The 12,561-nt window shown below is 43.1% G+C and overlaps 1 protein-coding gene across 1 annotated transcript in view; it reads right to left on the bottom strand.

The window, feature by feature from the left end:
• Positions 1–12,440, bottom strand: part of PHYH (phytanoyl-CoA 2-hydroxylase) — a gene marked incomplete at its 5' end in the record, with an annotated part of 19,566 nt that extends 7,126 nt beyond the window's left edge. Inside the window, 7 exons of the mRNA XM_028494840.2 lie at positions 590–739; positions 3,517–3,698; positions 5,096–5,177; positions 8,432–8,600; positions 9,239–9,349; positions 10,343–10,401; positions 12,408–12,440. Coding sequence (XP_028350641.1) covers positions 590–739; positions 3,517–3,698; positions 5,096–5,177; positions 8,432–8,600; positions 9,239–9,349; positions 10,343–10,401; positions 12,408–12,440 — 786 coding nt within the window. The remainder of the gene's footprint in view (positions 1–589; positions 740–3,516; positions 3,699–5,095; positions 5,178–8,431; positions 8,601–9,238; positions 9,350–10,342; positions 10,402–12,407) is intronic.
• Between the last annotated feature and the right edge of the window lie 121 nt (positions 12,441–12,561).

The raw sequence follows: 12,561 nt of genomic DNA, 5'->3' as shown, positions 1-12,561 counted from the left end.
GCCGCTCCGCGGCACGTGGTATCTTCCCGGACCGGGGCACGAACCCGCGTCCCCTGCATCGGCAGGCGGACTCTCAACCACTGCGTCACCAGGGAAGCCCTCAATTTTTAATGTAAGCACTGAAATCATGAAATTGAAAACACTGAGGCTAAGGGGTGAAAAACATGGCCATATCTGATTTCCAGGTGGCCAATTCAGACCTTCCTTTCCGATCAATAATATTTTCCCCAGTAGCAATAATATTACAAACATTCCTCTTATATGAGCTGTACACATTCCAGATGTTCTTATTTGGTATGTCTGCCTTTGTTTTTGCCTCTGAAACCATAGGGTAGCAGCTTCCAAGTAAGTAAGCTCTCACTCTGAAGCAATTCCATGAATGTTCGGTAGGCTGGGATCCTGAGGTCACCTGGCTCCTTACTGCTGTGAGCAAGAAAGCATGAGGGAGGCAAATATATTTCCTGCTAAATAAACCAGACTAAAGGGCAGTTTAGTTAAAAGTCACAAATCCTTTAACTTTGAATATATCATGGCACTTTTGTTCCTAACCCGTTCATCTTCAGAGAGAGCTGTGATGTGAATTGCATACCTTCCGGAATCCTTGACTTTTGTTCCGACCAGATCCATGGATGAGCAGAGGATGAAAGAAAACGGTGTCTCCTTTCTCCATCAGGACGTGCACCCGGTCATTATTTTTGTCATAGTCCTGGATCCCGTGGAACATGATGTTAACCCCTCCCTAAAACACGAGAGAAGCCAAGTCCAGATGTGAGGAAGCCACTAATTAAAACCCTTATCAATGACTCATGAGGAAAAAACAAAGCTTCTCTAAGTTCTTCCAAGAGAAACAGATAAATAAATTAGATTTAAAAAAAAAACCTTGGGCTTCCCTGGTGGCGCAGTGGTTGCGCGTCCGCCTGCCGATGCAGGGGAACCGGGTTCGCGCCCCGGTCTGGGAGGATCCCACGTGCCGCGGAGCGGCTGGGCCCGTGAGCCTAGGCCGCTGGGCCTGCGCGTCCGGAGCCTGTGCTCCGCAGCTGGAGAGGCCGCAGCAGGGGGAGGCCCGCATACCACAAAAAAAAAAAAAAAAAAAAAAAACCTTACATATACCAAAGCATCTCAGATGACTGGTTTTATAGAAAGCCACATGTTGATGTTAAAATCTTGGACTTTTTAGACCGGATGAAAAATTTGGAATTTCCACCTACCCTTCATTACTGAATTATAAATGAAGATCTAGATCAGCTTTGCATTTTGTGGTAATGCAGGAGACCACCTTTCCAGGTTTTAATCCATAATCATTCTTTCCCACCTGGAACTTGGCATAAATCATTCTTCTATCACTCAGGAGCATCTCTGAGAAGATAACTATTCTCCCAAACTAGGGGAGAGAAAATACTCAGTTTTTCTGGGCTGAAAAACCACTCATGTCACGTGCAGAGTAAAGAAAGAATAGTAAATTATAACATTATGGGGACTTCCCTGGCGGCGCAGTGGTTAAGAATCCGCCTGCCAACGCAGGGGACGCGGGTTCCGTCCCTGGTCTGGGAAGATCCCACATGCCACAGAGCAGCTAAGCCCGCGCGCCACAACTGCTGAGCCTGCGCTCTAGAGTCCATGCGACACAACGCCTGAAGCCCGCGAGCCTAGAGCCCGTGCTCCGCAACGAGAGAAGCCGCCGCAATGAGAAGCCCAGCCCGCGCACTGCAACGAAGAGTAGCCCCCGCTCGCCGCAACTAGAGAAAGCCCACGCGCAGTAACGCAGACCCAATGCAGCCAAAAATAAATAAATAAAATAAAGAATAATTATTAAAAATAATGAAATAAATAAAACATTATGTTTGTTTATAACTATTTTCAAAGTTAGTCACTGTGTTAGGTAATGGTTATGTCTTTATGGAAGAAGCTAAAAGGAGAAGTGACAAAGTTTGCAAACCTTTATGGGTCTTTGGAGGGTAGTATCCCATTTCCTTTCCTAAGACTATCCCAAATACAGATTCCTTTTGGGGAATGACTTACTTTTGTACTGCACTGTATTGGGACTTTGACCCAGTGAGTTCTCTCTGTGCACAGGGTTGATATGTAACCAAGATAAGCTAATCTGACCTCCCACTGTGGCCACTTTGAATCTGAGCAGAGGATCGAAGAGACCGGAGGTAGTCAGGGTTCACTGCCCATGCTAGGTACCCCACCCAACTGTTCCCACCGAGCAAGGACTCCCGCTTTCCTTCCCCGTCCCTCAACCCCCAGAGCTGGCCAGCCTTCCCACCGATTCCGCCTGCCCCTGCAGCCCTCCAAAACATTCCCTTCAGCTGAAGTCAGTGAAAACCCACTTCTGTTGCTTGCACCAGCCTTTCCTAAACCTCAACTTAATCAACGAATTTCAGATTTTAAGGCAGAATCTAGACTCGAATATTTTCACTTAGCACTAATCCTCAGTGCAAGAATTCTAACTAGAGGCTTCCCTGGTGGCTCAGTGGTTAAGAATCCGCCTGCCAATGCAGGGGATACAGGTTCGATCCCTGGTCCGGGAAGATCCCACATGCCGCGGAGCAGCTAAGCCCGTGCGCCACAACTACTGAAGCCCACGCACCTAGAGCCCATGCTCCGCAACAAGAGAAGACACTGCAGTGAGAAGCCCGCACACCGCAATGAAGAGTAGCCCCCGCTCGCCACAACTAGAGAAAGCCCGTGCGCAGCAACGAAGACCCAATGCAGCCAAAACTATAATTAATTAATTAATTATTTTAAAAAAGAAGAATTCTCACTAGTTGGCACAGAAGTCCTGAGAGCCATATTCTTTACATCCCACAGAACCGTGTCCATTCTGTCTGCCTTAACGACAGGTGCTCTTCCCACCTTGTCATCATTGTGGGATTTTTGAGACGTTATTGCCTTATATCTAAAATGCTAAGAGTCTCCTCTCTGGTTTCTCTGCCTCTGGACTCTTACACCTGCAGTACATTCTGTGCCAGACCACAAGGTTATCGCCTTGAAGAACCAATTTGATCTCATCACTCATGGGCCCCAAAGCATTAAACAGTCCTCCAGTATCATCAGCTGAATCGATAAAGCATGAACAGCCTCGCAACAGGATACTACTCAGTCCTCCCCAGAGCCTCTCTCTGCCGGTCTGTTCAGCTGGAAGGAGATGATCCCACTTCTTTACTGCGAGACCCACCAATCAGGGTGTAAGACTCATGTGGCACTTGGCACACACATCTGGTGTTGCCGTGTTTGTGTCTTACCTCTGCAGTTAGGCTTCATAATCTCAGATCTTTTATAGCATCACCAAAGTTCCCCACTTTGGTTGGCTGTCAAGCACTTGTTGAAAGAACAAAGACAATCATTTTATCTGACATCCTTGAATTTTCCCTGATCCTTATTCTAAATCCTAGAACAATGTTTTGCTAAGAAAGGAAATGTCATCTTATTGGCAAAGCTCCTTATGTGTACTGATGTGAAATCAAAACAACAAAAGATTCTGATCAAGACTCAGCCGCCGGGCAGACTTACCTCCCACTGGGGATAATCGTGTGTTTTCAAGGGGCCTTTGTGTGTCCCTGGGAGCACAACCAGACAGCCGTTGTTCCGGTCAATGTGCTCCATGGCTGTCCAGGCACAAACGATGCTATTGCTGGGCCTGAAGGGGAAATAGTGCAGATCCTGGTGCAAGGGGTGACGGGATGTCTTCTTGCCTAAAACAGAACCTGCTGTTAAAATAAATAAACTCAAGTCTCAGAATTCTTCTCCTCTGCCTGAAAAACCAGAACAATGACCTATCCCTGCAAAAGCAAACAGATGAAACAATGCTAAAGAAAACCAGCCTCAACAGATAAGCACCAAATTGGAGCACTGAATCAGCACAGTGACGCTGTCTTTTTTTTTGGCCATGCCGCGAGGCATGAGGGATCTTAGTTCCCCAACCTGGGATTGAACCCATGCCCCTTGCAGTGGAAGCATGGAATCCTAAGTGCTGGACCACCAGAGAATTCCCATCAGCACAGTAACTCTGGATCCTGTAGTTCTTTCTGGGCTTCTGGTAGCCAAGGACTACTTTACACTATTTTCTAGCATGCTGTACATATGTCATCATCTCTGTTGTGCTTTATTCCTTCCTAACTCTGGTTTGGGCACAGAGCTTAGTATTCCCAAAAAAAGCTTGATTAATTAAAGAGAGTGGTCAAATCCGAGGTCCTCTGATAGCCTTCAAAGTGCCTGGTACAAAAAAATATATTCGTTAATTAACTAACTAAATAAATAAAAGGCCTCTCAGAGGTTTCCCCACCAAACTAGAAGCATTTGGTGTACAATAATGTGGAGAATCAGAGATACTAGGCCCACGTTTACATTTTCCCCTAGTTTTGCCCTCTGAACGTGGTTCCCCCAGGCCACCGGATCTCTCCAGGCAAGACACCCAAGGAGGGAAAGACTTGATGTTAAACTACAGACCTGTCACATAAACCTCTCCCAGCCATCAGGAGGAAGACAAAGTAGAAAAGGATCAAGAATCTCTAATGGCCGATTTACTACCGCTGGTACAGCTGAATTTCTCAGTGTGGCCCAAGAGCCATCTGCATTAGCATCTCTGGGTATGGTTAATAAAAATGCAGATTCCTGAGTTCTGTTTTCTGAATCAGTTTCTCTAGGAGGGAGGTCTTAGAAGCTACATTTTAGCAAGCACAGGAAATTTTAAGAATAACTGTGATATATGATTTATAAGAATAATTTTAACTTTGGTAGTAATAATAATGTCTTTAGATCAGGAAGGCAAAGTCTACACTCCCATGCATGGGTGAGACTGGTAACAAGGCTTAGAGCTGTTGAATAACAGGAACCTCTGGGCTGTAGGGACAGTCGTGTTTACTAAACTGCATCTTTCAGAAGCCAGTTGTGTAAAAACCCAGCGATAACCCTATACTTCAATGTTTTTATGATGTAAACTATCTTAAGACTTAAATAAAAGTACATATATTCATTTATGCAAAGTTTAGCAGTTGTACACATTGCTATTAGTTAGGACATCAACCTTATGTACTTAAACACTGTTTTTGTTGTTGTTGTTGCTTCTCCTTTACAAATAAGAGCTCTTTACCAGAATCTGGAGGTTTGTTTATCAGCATTGTATGCATGGCCATAATATTGGGTCCAGTGAAGCACTCCACATATTTCAGAATCTAAGGGAAAGGGGGAAAAAAGTTCATGGGAAATCAGATACATAGGCAGGTGGCACAGAGTACATCTATCTATACAAGAACTCAGATGGCAATTGTTTAAAACAATCAATCGATATTTCACAACCTTGCAAACAAACCATGGAAAAGTCAGCAACTGGAAATCACTGGAAATTTACAACACTCTGAACTAAACAGGCTTTTTGGAGCCAGCTGGAAAATTGAGTACTTCTTCTACGAGAGAGACATGAGTTTCTGTGAGACACCAACTGCAAAGGGCAGGAATGGCCTTCTTTCCACCAAAGCTGTTGGCAGTTGCCCAGTGAGAAGGCAGCTTCCTTTTCCTTCACGGAGACTCTTCGTAAGAAGGGACCACAAAAGGCCCCGACAGGTTTGCCGCTGTCATGAGTAACCCCGAGGGCAGGAGAACAGGGGCCTGGAGGCCACTGCACAATCAGCATGGCCATTAATTCAACAACTCCCTCCTAAGGTCTCTGAACCAGGCAGAGTGACAGCAAATAGGAACACAGCAGTGAAGAAGATAAGCAGGTCCCTGCCCCAAAGGAGTTTATATGCTGGTGGGAAAAAAGATGTTAAACACATAATGACATGGGCCGATGTGGTTGAGACCCACGCTAGGAGGAATAAGCTGCAATGGGAGCAGGTGACAAGGAGGACCACCTCCTGCATCAGACCCACTAGAAAGGGGTAAAAAGCAGAAAGGACTCAACATTGCATGCCTCCTTCCTGCCAGGGGCTTTCTATATATTGACACATCAGCTCGGTTAAGCCTCACAATAGTCCCTGAAAATTAATGCCCCCATTCATTAATAATACTTTGAAATGAATGCCCCACACGAATAAAGATGCCTAAATTTGCAGAGCCAGTTAAATGAAAAAGATGGTATTCAAACTTCCTTTCTGTCTGACTCCAAAAAATGAAGCACATTCTACCGCTTTCTCACTATTTGATCTCTTGTGCATAAGGAATATTGGCCGTTTGAGTATGAAACACTTGAAATGTTACAAAAATCTCAGGAGTCAGGCCTCATGCTTGTTTTTTTAATAAGAAGTTTGTTTTTGTCTTTTTTTCTTTTTTGGTATTCACTTAGGCTGCTATTTTCTAAACCATCATCCTTCAAGAGCCATCCTCACCATTTCTGTCCTGCTTTGCAGAATTTCCCAATATATTTAGCCAATATTCTCCCTAAATTAAATTAACTCACTTCTTTTACTTAGTTTTTTTTCTTTTTTAGAAAATTTATATATTTATTTTTTGGCTGCGTTGGGTCTTCGTTGCTGTGCGCAGGCTTTCTCTAGTTGCGGCGAGCGAGGGCTACTCTTTGTTGTGGTGCGCGGGCTTCTCATTGCGGGGTCTTCTCGTTGCGAAGCACAGGCTATAGGCACGCGGGCTTCAGTAGTTGTGGCACACGGGCTCAGTAGTTGTGGCACGCGGGCTCAGTAGTTGTGGCACATGGGCTTAGTTGCTCCGCGGCATATGGGATCTTCCCGGACCAGGGCTCGAACCCGTGTCCCCTGCATTGGCAGGCGGATTCTTAACCACTGCGCCACCAGGGAGGTCCCTCTTTTACTTAGTTTTATCCTGATTAATAATATTCTTAAAATCATGGATTTGAGGTGCTGGTTCATTTTTCCAATACATATTAAAATAAATACCCAGCTATTAAAAGAATGCCTACCTCCTAAAAATCACTGCATGAACCACCATATACGTGGTTCACACGTTACAGAGGTAGGAAATCTGAAAGTCCCGATAGAGCTTAATCTACTACATGTTGCCTGTGATTTCCAGCTTTTTATCCTCAATCCACCCACACAACTTCCATTTCTATAACAGGACTTGAGGTTGGGAAGAATGCATGGCTCAGAGGGGCCACTTCTCCTCCCATCCCCAACCCAAGGGGCCCGACATTCCAGGTGGCTCAGCTGTACAGTCTTTCTTCATGAATCAGCTTTTTTAACAGCACTTGAGGTTATAGTTTCTAATAAGTACTTTGTGCAAAGTGTCCTTTCAAACCATTCTAAATAAATGGTCATAAACTGTAGTACATTTATGCGATGGAATACTATGCAATAGTTTACAAAGTATAAAGTAGATCCATAGATACTAATATGGAAAGATGTCTCAGATCTACTGCAAGTGGAAAAACAAAGTGACAACCAGTATGTTCCCTGTTACACAAAAGGTGGGGTTATACAGATATGCTTGATTATACCTGAAATAATTCTAGATGAATACATAACAAAACTGAACGTGAGTGGTGCTGGGGGTGGGAGAATTCACTTTTCATTTCATGTCCTTCCGTACTATTTGGATATTTTTATAAATATGAACTCCTCTTAAAGAATAATTTTTAAAAAACTAGTTTACATTTATTTGTTTGCTTTTTTTTTTTTTTTTTTTTGGCTGCGTTGGGTCTTGGTTGCCGGGCGCAGGCTTTCTCTAGTTGCGGTGAGCAGGGGCTACTCTTAGTTGCAATGCATGGGCTTCTCATTGCGGTGGCTTCTCTTGTTGCAGAGCACAGGCTCTAGGCGTGCGGGCTTCAGCAGTTGTGGCTTGCAGGCTCTAGAGCGCAGACTCAGTAGTTGTGGCACATGGGCTCAGTAGTTGTGGCACATGGGCTTAGTTGCTCCGCGGCATGTGGGATCTTCCCGGACCAGGGCTCAAACCCGTGTCCCGTGCATTGGCAGGTGGATTCTTAACCACTGCGCCACCAGGGAGGCCCTAGTTTACATTTAAAAACAAATTCATACCTCTACTGACCATATCATAAAACAAAAAGAAAAAATAAATGGATATTACAATAGATAGCCTCAGCACTATCACCCCTGTGGAAGTGCCTGTATGAAGTGTGAGAAGGGCTCTCTCTTACCACAGAATTCCTGCTCTTCTTCACCAAAAATAATTAGCAAACGCAGGATTTCTCAGTCTTGGCACTACTGACATTTTGGACTGGATAATTCTTTGTTTGCGGGAAGGGGCTATTCTGTGCATTATAGCATCCCTGACCTCTACCCATTAGAAGCCAACAGGACACCATTCCTCCTGCCTGACAAGCAAACGTGTCTCCAGACATTGCCAAATGTCCGTCTCTGATTGAGAACCACCACTCTAGGACCCCAGTAGAAAAGGGCTAGATAAAGTAAAAAAATAATAATAACAATAATATTTCAGAGGCAGGCATGCAGATGGGCAATTAGCTTAAAGAGAAAGAGAACATAAGAAGGCCTTGAACCTCAGGGAGGGTGCAGTATCTGAAGAGTTCCTTATCTTCTTGGAAATCTTGGACCTTGGTAATCACTTTCTCACTTGGCACATACTCTGATTTTGCAATGGTCACATCTCTCATCACCATCAGTCCCAGTGGTTTCACCTCCATTCTGCAGATTCTTTCAAACTCATCCCTAGAAAATTCAATTGGTAAATGATGTCATTACCGCAGGCTCCAAGCACCTCCCTGGCCTTGTTCTGTGGAAAGACTCGAAGGTTTGGGGGTGGTTTTTCTGCCCCAAGTTGGCCTCTAGCCCCAGGTTGAATAGTTCTGACGGGAGGAAGGAGAAAATGGCCGACTCAGAAGTGCCTGCCTCCTGACTGTGAGGCTGAAACTTGCTCCCAGAAGCCAAATATTCCTTAGCTTAGCAGACCAGTGGGGAAATATCTGTGAGTTGGTTTCATCTGAATAAAAGAGCAAACACTTCCCTAGCACTACAATAAGCCAGGCCCTGTTTAAAGTATTCTCTCTCTATTTTACCTATTTAGTCCTAAAAACAACTCTAGGACAGAAGTACTGTTATTTCCCCCGTATTGCAGACATGGAAACAGGCATGGAAAGGTTAAGGAACTGCCTCATGCACACAACGTTAAGCGACGGGGCGAAGATTAAAGCCAGCCACCCTGGCTCGAGCCCAGGTTCTAACAAACCACTTCCTAACAAACCCAATCCCTGAAAAATATCTGTACAGACACAAGCTAATCTTACTCATATTCCCACTACACACGTATAATACATATTTCTGTTATATAACAAATAGTGTTACTGTACCTAAAATATTGAATATCAGCATCAGACACCAAATTTTTAATGACAAGAAATCCATTTTCTTCATAAAATTTTCTCTGTTCTAGGCTTAGAACATTATTATCCCGAGTATACCTAAAGGAGAAAAAAATCTCAAGTAAGTCCAATTTAAAAATCACAACCTAACAATATGTATCACGAACCTGAGAAACGTATGAACTCTTCCACTAAGCATTTTTATTTCTAAGACTTTAAGGAAATAATCTGAAAAAAATTTTAAAGCTTTAGATCCAAAGCATTAATTACTGTCACCAAGAAATGGAGGAGTAATTAACTAATCATATTATATCCATGCAATGGGCTATGACTCAAGCATTAAAAATAAAGAGCATATAATAGCATGGTCAATGCCTATTAAATTTAAATACGATGACAATGATGTAAAACCAAGACACTACTTGTTAAAAAAAAGACTATAAAGAAGTACAAAAAGAAAAATTTTAAGAGTGATTGCCTTTATGTAATGGCATTATGGATGATGTTTCTTTAATTCCTCTTATTTCTCTGATTTTAAAATTTATTCTATAATGAATATGTATGGTTTTTCAGATGGGAAACTAATATATTTTATGTTTTTAATTGTCTAGTTCATGCATTCACAGAAGAAATCAAAGTAACAAAAATTTAAATAAGTGTACAGCACACACACACAAACTCAGATCACCCTGTCCATTATTCTGGTTTGGAACTGTGACCCTATGAGAATATTCCATGGAGATCAATGTTTTCCACTTCAAATGTGATTTTAAGACAAACCAAAGATGCTAGCTAATACATCAGACTAACCAAACAACAGGCTAATTTAAATGAGATATACCATGCCTGAATTTTACAAAATAAGATTATGCACTTTCTCACATTTTTCCCCCTTTCTGAATTTTAAAATACATACAGAAAAAGTCAGGGTCTTCAAAATTTTCCATGATCGTTAGAACAAATCCTGGAAACGGAGGGTTTGTATAATGAATTCTCATGGGGCAACATGTATTTTATATCCTAGTTACCACTAGGAAAAAAAACACCTTTATATACATTGTATGGTTAAAAATTAAAATTAGATCTACTCACTGGAATTGATGAGGTTGGAAACTGCCAGGAGAAACAGTCCCTGAAGTGTGGTGTGCTATCTAGGATGGGAATTAAGGCAAATAAAGTAAAATTTAGGTGTCAACCTTTTCTAGAAACGGTCTGCCCTGGATTGATTATCACAAGGGAAGACGGGCCCTAAATAGTCACCAAGCAAACTGATTACACACGTAAGTTCTGATGCACTGCTGCTTACCTCATTTCATTTCACAGTAGCCTGAGGAGGTGGGTACAAGCCAGGAGCTTTATTATTCCTCTTGCACAGAGCAGGAACCCTAGGCTAGGAGAGCTCAGTAACTAGTCCAAGGTCACCCAGCAGAAAACAGCTGAGCCAAGGCTTCCGCACGGTATTCAGAGTTTCCATCTATTTCATTCCCCCCGGCTATTTCTCCCATCAAACTACTGAACGAATAAAAAATGGAAAGGCTCTATTCTAGAAATAAGGAGAAACGTGCTATTCAAAAGAGGAATTTAACTCAGTAGGAGTCTAGTCCAAAATATTAGCAATATTGGCTGGTCATTAGAAAAAAAAAGTCTACCTTTATAGAAAATGTTTGCCAACCCTGGCTCAAGACTAGGAGCTGTTGGGACTTCCCTGGTGGCGCAGTGGTTAAGAATCCGCCTACCAATGCAGGGGACTCGGGGTCGATCCCTGATCCGGGAAGATCCCACATGCCGCGGAACAACTAAGCCCATGCACCACAACTACTGAGCCTGTGCTCTAGAGCCCGTGAGCCACAACTACTGAGCCCCCATGCCACAACCACTGAAGCCCGTGTGTCTAGAGCCCATGCTCCGCAACAAGAGACGCCATCGCAATGAGAAGCCCGCACACCATAATGAAGAGTAGCCCCCGCTCGCCGCAACTAGAAAAAGCCCACGCACAGCAACGAAGACCCAACGCAGCCCAAACTAAATAAATTATAAAAGAAAGAAGCGAAACTGAGTTATTTGTAGTGAGGTGGATGGCCCTAGAGTCTGTCATACAGAGTGAAGTAAGTCAGAAGGAGATAAACAGATATCATATGCTAACACATATATATGGAATCTAAAAAAGAAAATGGTTCTGATGAACCTAGGGGCAGGACAGGAATAAAGATTCAGACGTAGAGAATGTACTTGAGGACACGGGGAGGGGGAAGGGTAAGCTGGGACGAAGTGAGAGAGTGGCATGGACATATATACACTACCAAACGGAAAATAGCTAGCTAGTGGGAAGCAGCCGCATAGCACAGGGAGATCAGCTCAGTGCTTTGTGACCACCTGGAGGGGTGGGGTAGGGAGGGTGGGAGGAAGAGAGACGCAAGAGGGAGGAGAAATGGGGATATATGTATATGTATAGCTGACTCACTTGGTTATACAGCAGAAACTAACACACCATTGTAGAGCAATTATACTCCAATAAAGATGTTTTAAAAAAAAAAAGACAACCCAAAGAACAGGAGAAAATGTTTGCAATCATATATCTGATAGGGGACGTGTATCTAGAATATAATAAAGAACTATTACAACTGAATAATAAAAAGATAAATAACCCAATTAAAAATTGACAAAGGAGGGACTTCCCTGGAGGTCCAGTGGTCAAGACTCCACACTCCCAATGCAGAGGGCACAGATTCGATCCCTTGTTGGGAACTAAGATCCCGCATGCTGCACAGCACAGCAAATTAAAAAAGAAAAAACCACTAGTTGCCTTAGATTTAAGATTTGCAGCAATACAGCCTTTCACAGGCCTCTGAATTACCTATGGTTTCTCAAAAGAAAAAAAAAGTCTATAAAATAAACAATGACTCCAAGAAAAATATGATCCACATAGTAGAGTATCATTTTAAATATCTTAAAGAACTAGAAATTCCTTTTTGTTTTCTATCCAGTAATCACAGATGACTGACTTAGCATCTTGGTTTTTTCCTTCCCATTTTTTTCATTGTTTCTTGAGCTTAAAGAGTTACTTTCAGAATGTCACTTCTCTTAAACATGTTATCCTTTTTGAATGATGTCTTTATATAACTGGGGACAATATAACAGTCAAGGAGATGGGAATTACCTGGAGGTTCAACTGCGGAGGGCCCAGGTTCAATTACTGGTCGGGGAGCTAAGATCCCACAAGCCACGCGGTGAGGCCAATAAAAAACGTCAAGGAGAGAGGCAGGCGCCAGGAGTCAGAATTACCGGCTACTGTGTTTTCCCCAAGGGAGAGA

Source organism: Physeter macrocephalus, chromosome 11 (assembly GCF_002837175.3).
Source record: "Physeter macrocephalus isolate SW-GA chromosome 11, ASM283717v5, whole genome shotgun sequence".
Lineage (NCBI taxonomy): Eukaryota > Metazoa > Chordata > Mammalia > Artiodactyla > Physeteridae > Physeter > Physeter macrocephalus.
The sequence above is the reverse complement of the archived record's forward strand: the minus strand, read 5'-3'. Positions and strand labels throughout refer to the sequence as shown.